The sequence below is a fragment of the Lates calcarifer genome, linkage group LG12, assembly GCF_001640805.2.
Source record: "Lates calcarifer isolate ASB-BC8 linkage group LG12, TLL_Latcal_v3, whole genome shotgun sequence".
NCBI lineage: Eukaryota > Metazoa > Chordata > Actinopteri > Centropomidae > Lates > Lates calcarifer.
The window spans coordinates 18,083,954-18,096,603 of record NC_066844.1 but is presented as its reverse complement, the minus strand read 5'-3'; the positions used below and the strand labels follow the sequence as shown (position 1 = coordinate 18,096,603).

Genomic DNA, 12,650 nt, shown 5'->3' with positions numbered 1-12,650 from the left:
CTACATATGAGATTATGTGGTGTATTTAGTCCTAGTGTCAGTACTTTACACTGAAGAACTGTCAGAGTAAGCAATCATCATGAAACCTGTAATTCACTGGCCACCTGGTATGAGGTTAGTAGGCTGTTGTGTGTGTGAGTGTGTGTGTGTGTGTGTGTGTGTGTGTGTGTGTGTGTGTGTGTCTGCCTGCCTGCCATATATTGTTTTACTTCTCCTTACCTTTTGACTAAAAAGAAGCATATGAGGGAAGAGCCCATATAGAGTGCTGCTAGAATGATGCACTGATGCTGGCTTACTTTGACCACACAGACACCCATGCAAACTTTGTATTATGGAGGTATATCTATGCAAACCATCAGATGCTAGGTTGCTCCTCTGTTTTATAAATCAGCACAAGGGTGCATGCACAAACGTCTGCGAGTGCACGCACACACACACACACACACACACACACACACACACACACACACACACACAAACTCTGCTTGTGTTTATTCATCTTGAAGAAACTCCAGCAATGACTCCATGAGTTCAAGGCCCCCGCTGAGATTTCTGGGTAATTTATGAGCTGCCCTCTCCCAGAATCCCTCACTCCACTTGTAGCCAGGCACGCGCGCTCAAACACACATGCACACACGGCACGTAAAAAGCACCTGCATCTGCAACATCATCTGTGTGCGTGTGTGTGTGTGTGTGTGTGTGTGTGTGTGTGTGTGTGTGTGTGTGTGTCTGTGTCTGTGTCTGTGCGCGCGAGCTGTGAATACCTTTATTATCTGATATGAAAACAAGGTGGTAGGCTACAGAGGAACAGCTCCTGTGGTTGATGTCATGCAGTTTCTGGTTCTCCTCCTGTTTCTCTTTCACTTCTCTTCTGCTCTCTCTCAAACACTCATAAAAACACCCACCCACCCACATACGCGCACACACACACACACCCTCTGACCCTCACAGAAATAAGCCATTATGAGCACATACTGTATGTCCACAGTAACAGCAAAACACATCACCCGTTATGTTTCTTGAAATGTGTGTCTGATGAGGACACAGCTGATGACTAGCAAGGAAAGAAACATATTTTTTTCTCTTTCTCTGACACTCCGCATGCACAAACACACATGAGCACGCACATTGATGAATTGCAGGCTTGTCTTGAAACCATGCCGTCAGCGTTAATACCAGCCACTTCTGTCCCTATCTCTTCTGTCCTCTCCACTCCTTTCCTGTTCTCTCATAATAAAACTATTTTCTGTAGTTTTTTTCTGTGTAAACATGTTTTTATTCAGGAACATGGTGCCTGTTAATGCAATGTGTGACCCAATCCATTCGCATCTTGCTAAATGAATGAGTGTTTTTGTGTTTGCCATACATGTTTTCCTTTCACCCTTATAGCCGAAATTCACAGCAGTGTATTCAATCAACAACACCATGTATGTTCTCGTACATAAGCCCATATTGTATTCTGCTGTTTCCATATGTTTCACTGAATGGAGGTGACTATTGACGAATTCCACTTGAGGTCGGCGTAATGTGTGCCCAGACATATTTTCCTGACGTAATACGTTAAAGAAATAGCAATCATGGGGGAATGATTATTCCAGCATTTCCTTCAGCACGGGGCAGCCAGCGCACATCTGTAATCAGTCAGTGTTATTGTGGGCTGAGTTGTGTGCACACGCGTGTTTGGTGCCATATGAATGACTATATTTCATCATTTTGCAGTGTGAAGTAGATGAAGCAGCTCCACTCAGGAGGAACCAACCACCACAGTTATTGGTGTTTGCCAGAAACACACGTGACCTCTAGCGAGGGACCATTCTGGGGTGTGTGTGTGTGGTGTGTGTGTGTGTGTGTGTGTGTGTGTGTGTGTGTGTGTGTGTGTGTGTGTGTGTGTGTGAGGATTGCGCGCGCAATCCTCATGTATTGTATCGGTAGTATCTAGGTCACATATTTCTCTGTGACCTTGAATATCAGCTGACAGCTCGCATGCACTGTATATACATACCATAAGTATAATGGTTCACTGTCAGCCTGCGTATAAACCTTTTCAAAACTCCTATTAGAGATCACAGCTTAGGCAGCTTTAGCTAGTTCTCAGTCTGGGTATGCAATAATGCTTAAAGGATTAATTGAATCTATTAATTGATCGATTACTTGTTTAACTTGATTTTTTTTAAAGCAAAAATTGCAAAAACTCACTGGTTCCACTTCTCACAAGTGAATATTTTTGACCTTACATGAGAGTGAACTGAAGAGATTTGGGTGTTGGACTGTTGGTTGGACAAACACAAGTACATTTTAAGATGTTACTATGGACATGCTCTTTTCTGACATTGTAGAAGTGAGTAATCTAGAAAATAATCGGTAGTTGCAGGTTCCATATGCAATATACACATTTTAACTCTCTCGCTTAAACTTTTTTTAATAAATGTCTTTTTCTGTTTCAAATAAAAGATGAGAACTGGTGTGAAAAGAAAAAATATGTTATAATTTTTCACCTTGCCACCTGAAATAGCACAGAAACATTAGTGTGCACACACTCACACACATCCCTTTTTTCTGGGGGGGGTCTTGAGTGGAAAAGGCCAAGTGCCTGTGAACTGCAAATCCACAAATTCATTCAGAGTGCGCCACATGCACCCTGTGAAAATCAAAACAAGAAACCTCCTCTTCTGCATTTGTAAGACCCTGCTGCCAAAGTCAGCGGAAGGTTGTTGGCTTAACTCTTTCATCGCCGGAGGAGCTCTGCATCTTTGAAAACACTGCAGAACGTTAAATACTGTCTCCAGCCAATAACCCTGCAGAGACCACAGATGGGAATATTCAGCAATATTCTTTCCATACTGAATATCGGCTCTAATTCACGTGGGAATCTTTTAGTGCTTTAAATTGCAGAACCCACATCAGAATGTAGCCTCCATTAAAATGTTTTCCAACCTCAAGGGAAACGCCTTTTATTCCATGCTGATCTATGCTGTTTAAATCCTCCAGACCTGCAGGAATACTATAGCACCTTTACCCTCCAGTGCCCCAGAGAGACCTATATAGGCTTCTCTCTGTGTGTGTGTGTGTGTGTGTGTGTGTGTGTGTGTGTGTGTAGTGGTAGTGATGTGTGTTAACCCTTATGGACTCTAGGGGCTACTGTATACTGTATTTTCGACAGTTAGTCTCCTCCGTAGAAGATGGATTAACCCTTTTAACTTGTTTCCCTTAGGCTCTGACGTCATGGGATTGCTTGTGTGTGTGTGTGTGTGTGTATTGTGTGTGAGCGCATGTGTGAGGTTGACACTAATCCAGATTGATGGATTTCTTTCCCGTGACTATGTGGTTTAAAATTGTTGCCCCTAGTTGTATGTCATATGAAGACTATGGGAGTTCTTTTGTTGCTTGTAGCCAAATCTGTGTGTACACACAGAAAACAAACAGGATGATTTGACTGAATGTGTGTCTTGGGGTGTGTGTGTGTGTGTGTATGTGTATGCGTATGCGTGTGTGTGTGTGTGTGCAGGTTTACAAGTCCACACATGTGTGGCTGTCAGTGTGCGTTGTCTGTCAGTTGCCTTTGTTCCGAGGAAAGAAATTGCCCCCTAGCCATTAGCGGTTACAAAAGAAAGTTGTTCCAGGTAATGGCTGTGTGTGTTCCTGTCTCTCACTTTTCTAAACACACACACACACACATACATACAAAGGCTTCCATTAAAATCACCTCTATTCTTTTTTTCCCCCTTTTCTTTTACCATGTGACATCTCTGCACAGAGTGAGCAAGCAGGAGCAAGCTCTTTGTTGGCTCCAGTTGATAGCCCTACCACCTTACACACACACAGACTCTTCTGAGAACATAATGTGGGTCCAGAGAGGAATGTGAGGGACGGAGGGAGAGAGAGATGTGAATGAGGCAGGGGGAGAGTTGCAGAGGTGGGGAAGAGGGACGGATGAAGAGGGCGATGCAGAGCGATTAGGCGAGAAGGGATGGATGGACGGAGGTAGAAAAAGACAGGGAGGCGATATTGATGTTTGCTCAGTTACTGTAGCAGCTGGAAGGAGATGGAGAAAAAGAGTGAGAAAGTAGAAAAAGGCAGAATAACGGGTTATTGACGTGTGCCGAGCTGCAGGCAATTTAGGCAGATCGGGAGGGAGAGCGAGCGAGGGAGGGGATGTTATCTTTTCTCCTGTGTGGATCAATCAGATGATGTAGTGATAAGACTGTGGATTACACTGCCATTTACACACTCCCCAAGTGTGTGTATATGTGTGTGTGTGTCCACTAACTCACACATGCCTCTTTTGACTCTGGTTGACACACACTGATGCCCATTCAGTTCCACACTTTAGCAGTCAGTCAGCAACCTCAAGTGTGATGCACACGCACACACACGCGTGTGCGCACACACGCACACGCATACACATCTGTGCTTTCACCCTCACACATTTGGTCTCTGTCAAAACAAGTATTGCCAAAGCAGCATTCAAAAAGTACTGATTTTGATTAACACACATGCTCTTATATTATTAATTAATTATCAGGCTAGTAGCTTTAAGTATCTATTATGCTCAGGATAATTTTTGATTAATTAATAAATTGTTTACTCTACAAAATGGCTGGAAATTGTGAAAAATGTTCATCATCATCTACGATATACAATCCTCACTTTGAGAAGCTGGTTTGTGGTCTGTGTGACTGAACAATTGTCAAAGCATTGTCAGTTTTCTGTTAATCATGGAATTGATTAATCTGCTAATTATTTCAGCATCAATCAAACCATACAAAAAATTTACATTGAAAATGTGGTCAAAAGAATAAAATGTGTTAGTTTAACACACCATTCATTGTCTGTAGCACTTGAACCCTGCTTCACAGGCAACTGATTAAACTCTGTGTGTGCATGTGTGTGTGTGTGTGTATGGGCGTGTGTGTGTGCACGGTGACTGGTTAAGGCATCATATGGGTCAGTGGATTACCCGGGGGGATAGGCCCCTCGTGACACTGGAATGCTCCAGATATTGTCACATGGTCACCAGCATTACCGCCATGTCACCACCGTGACTGAATAGTTTACAATATGCTGAAAGTTTTTGCATGGTGGGACTCTGTTTTGGGGGAAATGAGGGTGTATTTATGAATGGCTTGTGTGTGAATAGCCTTCTCAACACTTTGGATAATCAAGTAAAAGCGTTCAAGTTAGATGATGCACCTATAGTCTTTAATGCACTCCTGCTGTGTTATGGAAACAAGTAACAAGGAGACTTTTAGACTGCTCTGCTGCTTCTAAAATTTGATTTTGAGGGGCTTACTATGATGAGTTGGGCTCAGCACCATTTTCCTAGCTCTTCCTCTCTCCATACTTTAAACTGTTAAATATAAATTAGACTACAAAATGCAGTCTAAAATATAGATCGTTGCATTTTAGAGTGAAATCCTTCCTACCTTTTGTCACACTCCTTTTTATGGTGAACAACATTCAATCCATCACCTAATCCAAAGAAAGTATCTATTAAATGTAACATTTGTATGTTTTTTCTTATGAATACAATTTAGATGACATCTTCAGAATCAGAATTTGGTTTTGTACACTTTTATTCTTTTAAGCTTCCTCTCTGATTGTTGTCTTCTCTGTCTTCCTCCAGCCGCTGCAGATAGACGATAACTTCTGCGGTCAGGACTTCAACCAGCCTCTGGGGGGAACCAGCACCATCGAGGGCATCCCTCTCTTCATCGACAAAGACGACGGGATGACCTCAGTGGCGGCGTACGACTATCGTGGCAACACTGTGGCTTTTGTTGGCACACGCAACGGCAAACTGAAGAAGGTAGGAATGATTATGGGGTTTCCCTTTTCCCCTTCTTTTTGGAGTGCAGTTGCTGAGGGGAGTTTTCATGTAAGCCATTTCTAAAGAGCAGGACATTAAATCTAGGAAAAGGATATAAGGATATAAGTGAGTTTTCTTCTGTTTTGGAGGGCGAGTAGCTTTTCAGCCAAAGGTGAATGTCTGTATCCTCACTGAATCTGGGTGCTTGCAGCTTTATCATCACACATTTACACCAGGCACTTTGCAGGCACTTTTTCCACCAAGATTAAATGCAGTCAACACCATTTTTCTCACGAGTGGCCATTTCCAACAAGACATTCAAGTGCCTCCTTAAAACCTGTTCGTTTAACAAGCAGTTTAAAGCGCGTCTGCGGCTCCTCCCTCATCAATTGTCATGTTGGTCACGTCAGACATAAAATGTTACTGCGGTGTCCCAATGGCACGCGCAGCCTCGCCTCTAATTTTAAGAGCTTGCCTTCAATCTATCTAACAGCTATGACTGGTGAATGGCTTTTCTGTTCTGGTCAGCTGTGCAGCACTGACTAATTCAGGTGGAAAGACAGAGGGGAGGACAGAGGGATAAAGTGATGATGGATGGAGGGAGAGTAACTTTCTGCGAGTCTAACTTTGACCAGTAATGTAGTAAATGTTAACCCTTATGTGGAATGTGAAAGCTATTGGATGAAACTATGTTAGCTGTACATTTATGAAGCAGACGAACAGTCCTCTGTAGTTGATGCGGCTGATTCGCACATAATATTTGTCTTTCTGACTTTATGTTAGATTCAATTAAATTACAATCCTATGTAATATTCTTGTGACCAGCCTGAGTATTCGTTACTATGTTTCACATTTTTGTGTGAGTGTGTGTATCCAGTCTATGGAGGACAGAGCTCCCGGGGTAAATGGTAGCTCATTAGAATTCACCCTGTTTCCCTCCGCACTGCTCAAGACCTGTCATCCATTCAATATTATGAATGTATAATCAGCCTGTGTGTTTGTGTGCTTTCTAATGTGTGTTTGTGTATGCACGCAGTGTTTGTGTGTTTGTCACTCACAGCACGCATAATAACGTGTGCGCTTGTGATGGCATGGATTTGTGCGTGCTGGCGTGTGTGTTTATGAGGGAGCGAGAGACAACAAACAATACAGTGTTGACTAAGATTCAGCGCCGTGCATTTGTCAAAGTGACACCCATTCACTTAGCTTGGCAACAGTCCCTTTATTTATTTAGCTATTCTCACATGTCTTTTCTTCTGCGCTGTTTTGCACTCTGGTTGAGGTGTGTGTATGAGTTGAACATCACCTGGGAAAGTAATGCTACACTAGGATGTTGAGGTGTATTGTTTTTATGTGTGTGTGTGCCTGTGTGAGTATGTGTGTATAACAGCAGAGCCAAAGAACCTGCAGTTCTTTTGGCTGCCTAGTGTTTCAGACAGAAAAACCCAAAACAACACAAAATCCGTTTTTGGAAAATATTCAATTTGCATAGAAGGAATAATATCTAAAACCTGACATTGGAGCATGCTCACACACACACACACACACACACACACACACACACACACACACACACACACACATAAAAACACACACACACATTTGCACAGTGTGTGTCTTGCCATTAAGAAAAACTCAGAGTCGGATGAAGAAAAAAATGGAAAAAAGCAGCTGAATCAGAAACCTATGATAACAGATTGTTCCTCTATGATTCGCCAGTCACTCATCCTCTTATACTCTGTGTGTTTTAGTGGGTCACTGTCTTTATCAGTGACTATATTTGAGTACTTATTATCTTATCAGTGAAATAAGATGATTGAGTCTTCTTTATGAGTGTGTTTTTAGCTTTTGACAGCTTGGTGGGAGTTCTCACCAGACCATGATGTAATGACGAAGCATGTTCCTTTTCTTACACTTTTCTCTGGAGAGCACTAGTGTTGAATGCTGTTTATATAGCCGCGCCTGAGGGTGTGGAAGGGAGAGAGGGGTAGAAACGGGGAGAATATTGGTAGGATGGATGAATGTGCTTCGAGGGGGCAGTTTCCTAGTGTGTTTTTCAGCTTGCTTTTCAAGAGAGAAGAGAGAGAAGGATTGACAGAATTTGAAAAAGCAAGAAAATTAAAACAGCAACTGCTGCATAGAAAAAAAAAACATTGAACAAACTGAGTGCCACATTTTCCTCATTAGCGTGTTGGAAGATGTTTCCACTTTCAATAACATTATTTTACCCGAGACAAATTTTCTTCTGTTATTTGGCTAGACTTTTTTTATATATATATCTTGTTATCTACACTATCTATTTTTTAACGAACTATAATGCTCAAGGTTGTCCAGAGCAACTAGATGGTTGCATAAACAACATGTTTAATGCACTAATGAAGTCCCTCTGTGCTCAGTTGGCCTCACACATACACACACACACACACACGGGGGAGGTTTTACTAATGAGTCCTGGTTTGACGGGACATAGATGGGAGAGATATACAGGGGGAAGAAGGGAGATAGATGGAAAGATGAAGCAGATAGAACAAATAGCAAGAAGACGGAGAGGGAGAGAAGGAAGTGATGAAGAGAGGTGATGTCCACTGGTGTGATTAACTAATTCCAGCGGTCATCTGGACACCGCTGCGGTCAAGGACACAGCGGAGGACCGACCGTCAGCTGCACTTAATATTTAGGATTAAAAGCCTCCATTCCCTTTGACTGTTTCATTATTTCTGGCTGCTTGGCTCGACTCGTCATTGGTCACCATGTGTCTCTGTTCATCTGTCAGCACGCCAGCTTTATATACTGTACCATATCTTGCTCTCTCCTCTCTCCATTTTATATTCTTCCATTTAAAGAAACCCCATAACTAAGCCACCTCAGTCTGTGAAGTAAAGCAGTCAGCAGATGGACATTCAAGTAAAACTGTGGTGATTTGGGCAATTCTCCCGGCCACTTCTGCACTTAAAGGCACTGTTGAGCATTGACAATGAAAGGGCATTCACTATGACACACACGCATACACACACTTGCATACACATTCACAATCTCAATAGGTGGTCTTTGGACATCAGACAAAAGGAGAGGATCAGTCGATAATTCAATAGCTATTGTAAGTGCCTGTTTTTGACACTGCACACACATTTGCACACAAACACTAGGATTCCTCAGCTGCATCCTCCATCAGGGGCCGATGGGGGCCATCTGCTGTGTGTATGTGGCCAGTGTGCCAGGTGGTAGGAGCCCCCAGTGCCCGCTGTGCGCCCATTGTGGTGGTGCCAGGCTCAGGTGGGTGCGGAGGTGCTGCCCAGTGCCCATTCATCTGATCAGGGCATCAATGAAGCAAACTCAAGGCTTCTGACGACAGCAAGGGCAGAGGGTTACAATGCAAAACCAGCTTTAATGGCTAGTAGGACAAAAACACAATATACTGGAAAAGTAACTAATATAAGTTCACGATTGCAGCATAAATGTCCTTCAAAATGATGTTCTTTATATTGAGGGCTGCAGGTTGGTTAGAGTGAATATCTCATTGTGTCCTTGAGCGAGAACAGGAACCACAGTCGGTTCTCTCATCAAATGATGAGAGGATGACGACATCAGTTAAGCAGCTCCAATCTAAACATCAAGTCCCAGTTGGGATTTGACATGTTGTAACTGCTCTGCACACAGCAGGCCTCATGACGCCACAGTTGGTCTTTATGAACAAGTGCTTTTGACATCAGTCTTTGAGTTTTAACAACAAGGTACCACTGCAAAGACATGCCCTCTGACAAAATATCTTGACTTTCTTAAAGAAAAATACAGTTGTGGTCTGAAAGGTGAATCGTAGAGAGTACATGAATTAAAAATTGCTAGCTTCTAACCACAGTAGCTGTTATATGTGAGTTTCAGGAAAATATTTTAAGTTAGTTTCACATCAAGATTAAGTAGAATGGTCGGAGTTTATTTTCTAGTGCCAAATGTAATGATGAAAACAGCATATATGGTGTTTGGGGAATGTTTTATATCATCTGCTTCATAGATATTTTTTCAATAGTAGCTGCCCTGGCCACATGACTTTCTAGGGGTTAATAACAAGTGACAGTTTGTCGTTTGTATGTGTATATTGCTGTGTGAAGTCACTGATGTATTCCACTGGGACTGACGGTGTCACCATCAAGAGACTGTGTCACGGCCTAATTGACTGATGATTGTTATTCTACTGGTGCATAATGCTGCCCTGTCAAACTCCCCTGTGTGTATGGGTTTGTGTGTATGTGCATGTTTGGGCACGTGTGTTTGTGGTTTGCATTTTAATGTGTGTGTCCACCTCCCAAGCCTTTACAAACAGGACCTCCACCCAAAAAGGAACAAACACACACACTGTGGAGACACACCAGTAACATGTGACCAGTGGGTGTAATTGCTAAGGAATGATGAGGGAAGGAATGTGCGTGTTAATTCATTCTTCAGCTCTCTTTATCTGCTTAAGAGGGTACAAATCTAAAAATCTGAATTAGAAAATAAGACGTAGTGACTTTGTCTCTGCGGGTGTATTTGTGTGTGTGGTTTGTGTCATCATTTGGCTCAGCCAGCCGAGCCACGAGTTGCTTGGCCCGGGCAGCAGCACAGAGGCTGGCTTTGTGCAGGCGTTTGGTAGCCTTCGGTCATTAGTTCACACAACTGCATGCGGTCTCGCACGCACACACAGAGCGGATGAGAAAGAGACAAGGGAAATGGAGATGTAGGGAATGATGAAAGGGATCAGATACGGCAGAGGGAATAGGAGTTAAGACTGAGTGCTTGAGACAAAACAGATAATTTACACTTTGCATTTAACACTGAGTTTTTCCAGTTAATTTAGATTTTTCCCAGGGCGCCATCAGTCATCCAATCTTATCAGGATGTTCCCACATTAACAACAAAATATTCATTTTCTGCAGTGGTTTCTTCACAGCTTTTTGTGATTACATACAGCCCAGTTAATCCATAATGTGAGTGTGACAAGCCAAGCATATACAGTGTATCTTCCTCACCCCTCTCTCTTAGCATGCAACCTAGCATGAAATCAACTCACTCAAATGAACTATCTGGCCGGCTGGCTTCTATAGCTGTTTACACAAACATTTGTCACAGGCTTGCTCAAGTGCTATCCTACTCAGAGTGACTACAATGTCCAGGGCTGCCACAGCTGGACTAAAGGTGACTGAGAGTCCATGTGTGTGTATCTGTGTGGGAAACACTGCATCTTTCTCAGGTTTTGAGAATGAGAGCGTCTTCATATGCATGTGCACGCATGCGTCCTTCTGAAGCATGTGGATATCAATTATCTCTCGTCATTGCCAGCCCGAGTCTTTCTCCCATCTGTTGCCGTGTCCTCTTGTGCAGCTACACTCAACCTAACAAAGCACACAACATCTCCCCGTGGACACACTCGCGCACACATTTATAAGCAAAAGACACACTCGAGCCTTGGAGGGTGTCATTGCGGAATTTCACACAGTGAATATACGATGCACAAGTGACTTCAGGCCTTGGGTGCTGCCACATTATTGATGTGTGAGAAACAGCTATAGATTATTGGATATTATAAGCTTAAACAATGTCTAAAAGGCATCCATAACTCTCTTTCTAACTAAAATAGCCACTGTAAAACCACAGTTATGAATTAGTAAAAGGAATCATCCATCGCTTCTTCTTCACGTCGCCTCTCTGCTTCTCTCCCTCTCATTTTCTCTGTTTCATCTGCTGCTCACATATTCTCTTTCCGCTCTGTCTTTCTGTCTCCTTCTGTGATCAAAGATCCTCTCCCTGATAATAGTTGAGCGTTGTGCGTGTGTGTGGAGATGTGATGTAGTGATCGCTGTGTTTCTCTAATCATTTCTCTCATTAAAGAGAAGGGCAGAGTGCACACACACACACACACACACACACACACACACACACACAGAGAGTATAGACGTCTGAAAGTACATACAAGTGTGAGGTTTGCATTTAAAAGTATGTGGATAACCTTGCATATGCACACACATACTTTCACATCTTAGAAAATGGGTTGTAGCATTTAGGTTGTAAGGGTTGACGGTAATGAGGGGTCTTTTTAAAAGATTTAATGCCACCCCATCTTCTACACGCACACATACTTGCAAATCCGCCCACGCGGTCTCATTAAACCAGCATCTCTAACTTCACACCTTTATCCTACAAGAGCCTCATCTGCCATAATGATCCATATTTCCTACCTTTCTAACAAGCACTGGCGACATTAAGGGACACAGTGAAATACTTCAAGTTGATTGTCCTCTTTGGAAAATCGTAACAAATATCTCTTCTTAATCTCACTGCCAACTATTACCCACTAATTTCAGCAGCGCAGCGCCAAATGTTCAAAGCAAATCTCGGGTAAGGCGCGGGAAAAGTTACAGCGGGCTCCTGTGTTAGCTAACGCCATTGATGAGAATGGTTCGGTCCTTGATAATCTCGGTGCTAATGCACTTCAGCCCGCTCCAACAGTATGTGACTGCACTGCATGACTCCCATTCACTACCTCTGCGTTCCCATCGTAATTCACCACTACCAGGGGTTAATGAGGCAAAGTGAGGGGTAGATGAGAGAGGGAAAGAAAGCCGGGAGAAAAAGAGACAGAAGGAAAAAAAAGAGCGGTGGAGATGAATAATAAATGTAGCATGCTAGAATCCATTTTTAAGGGAAGATTAGAAGAGTCTGGATGCAGGCTGAGATGCTCACATGATACAAGTGAGGACTGGGCTAGCCTGTTTCTAGGTCATCTCTATAAGACATCTTGGGATAGAACATCAAAGAATCCCTGTTTTTCATAAAATATATATTTGTTAAGTTACATGCTTTTAACTTTTTT

At 42.8% G+C, this 12,650-nt stretch overlaps 1 protein-coding gene across 1 annotated transcript in view; it reads left to right on the top strand.

Annotated features, from left to right (window-relative positions):
- The window catches only part of LOC108884024 (plexin-A1), a 185,487-nt gene that overhangs the window by 45,041 nt on the left and 127,796 nt on the right, over positions 1-12,650 (top strand). Inside the window, 1 exon segment of the mRNA XM_018677631.2 lies at positions 5,624-5,806. Within this exon segment, the coding sequence (XP_018533147.1) occupies positions 5,624-5,806 (183 nt within the window).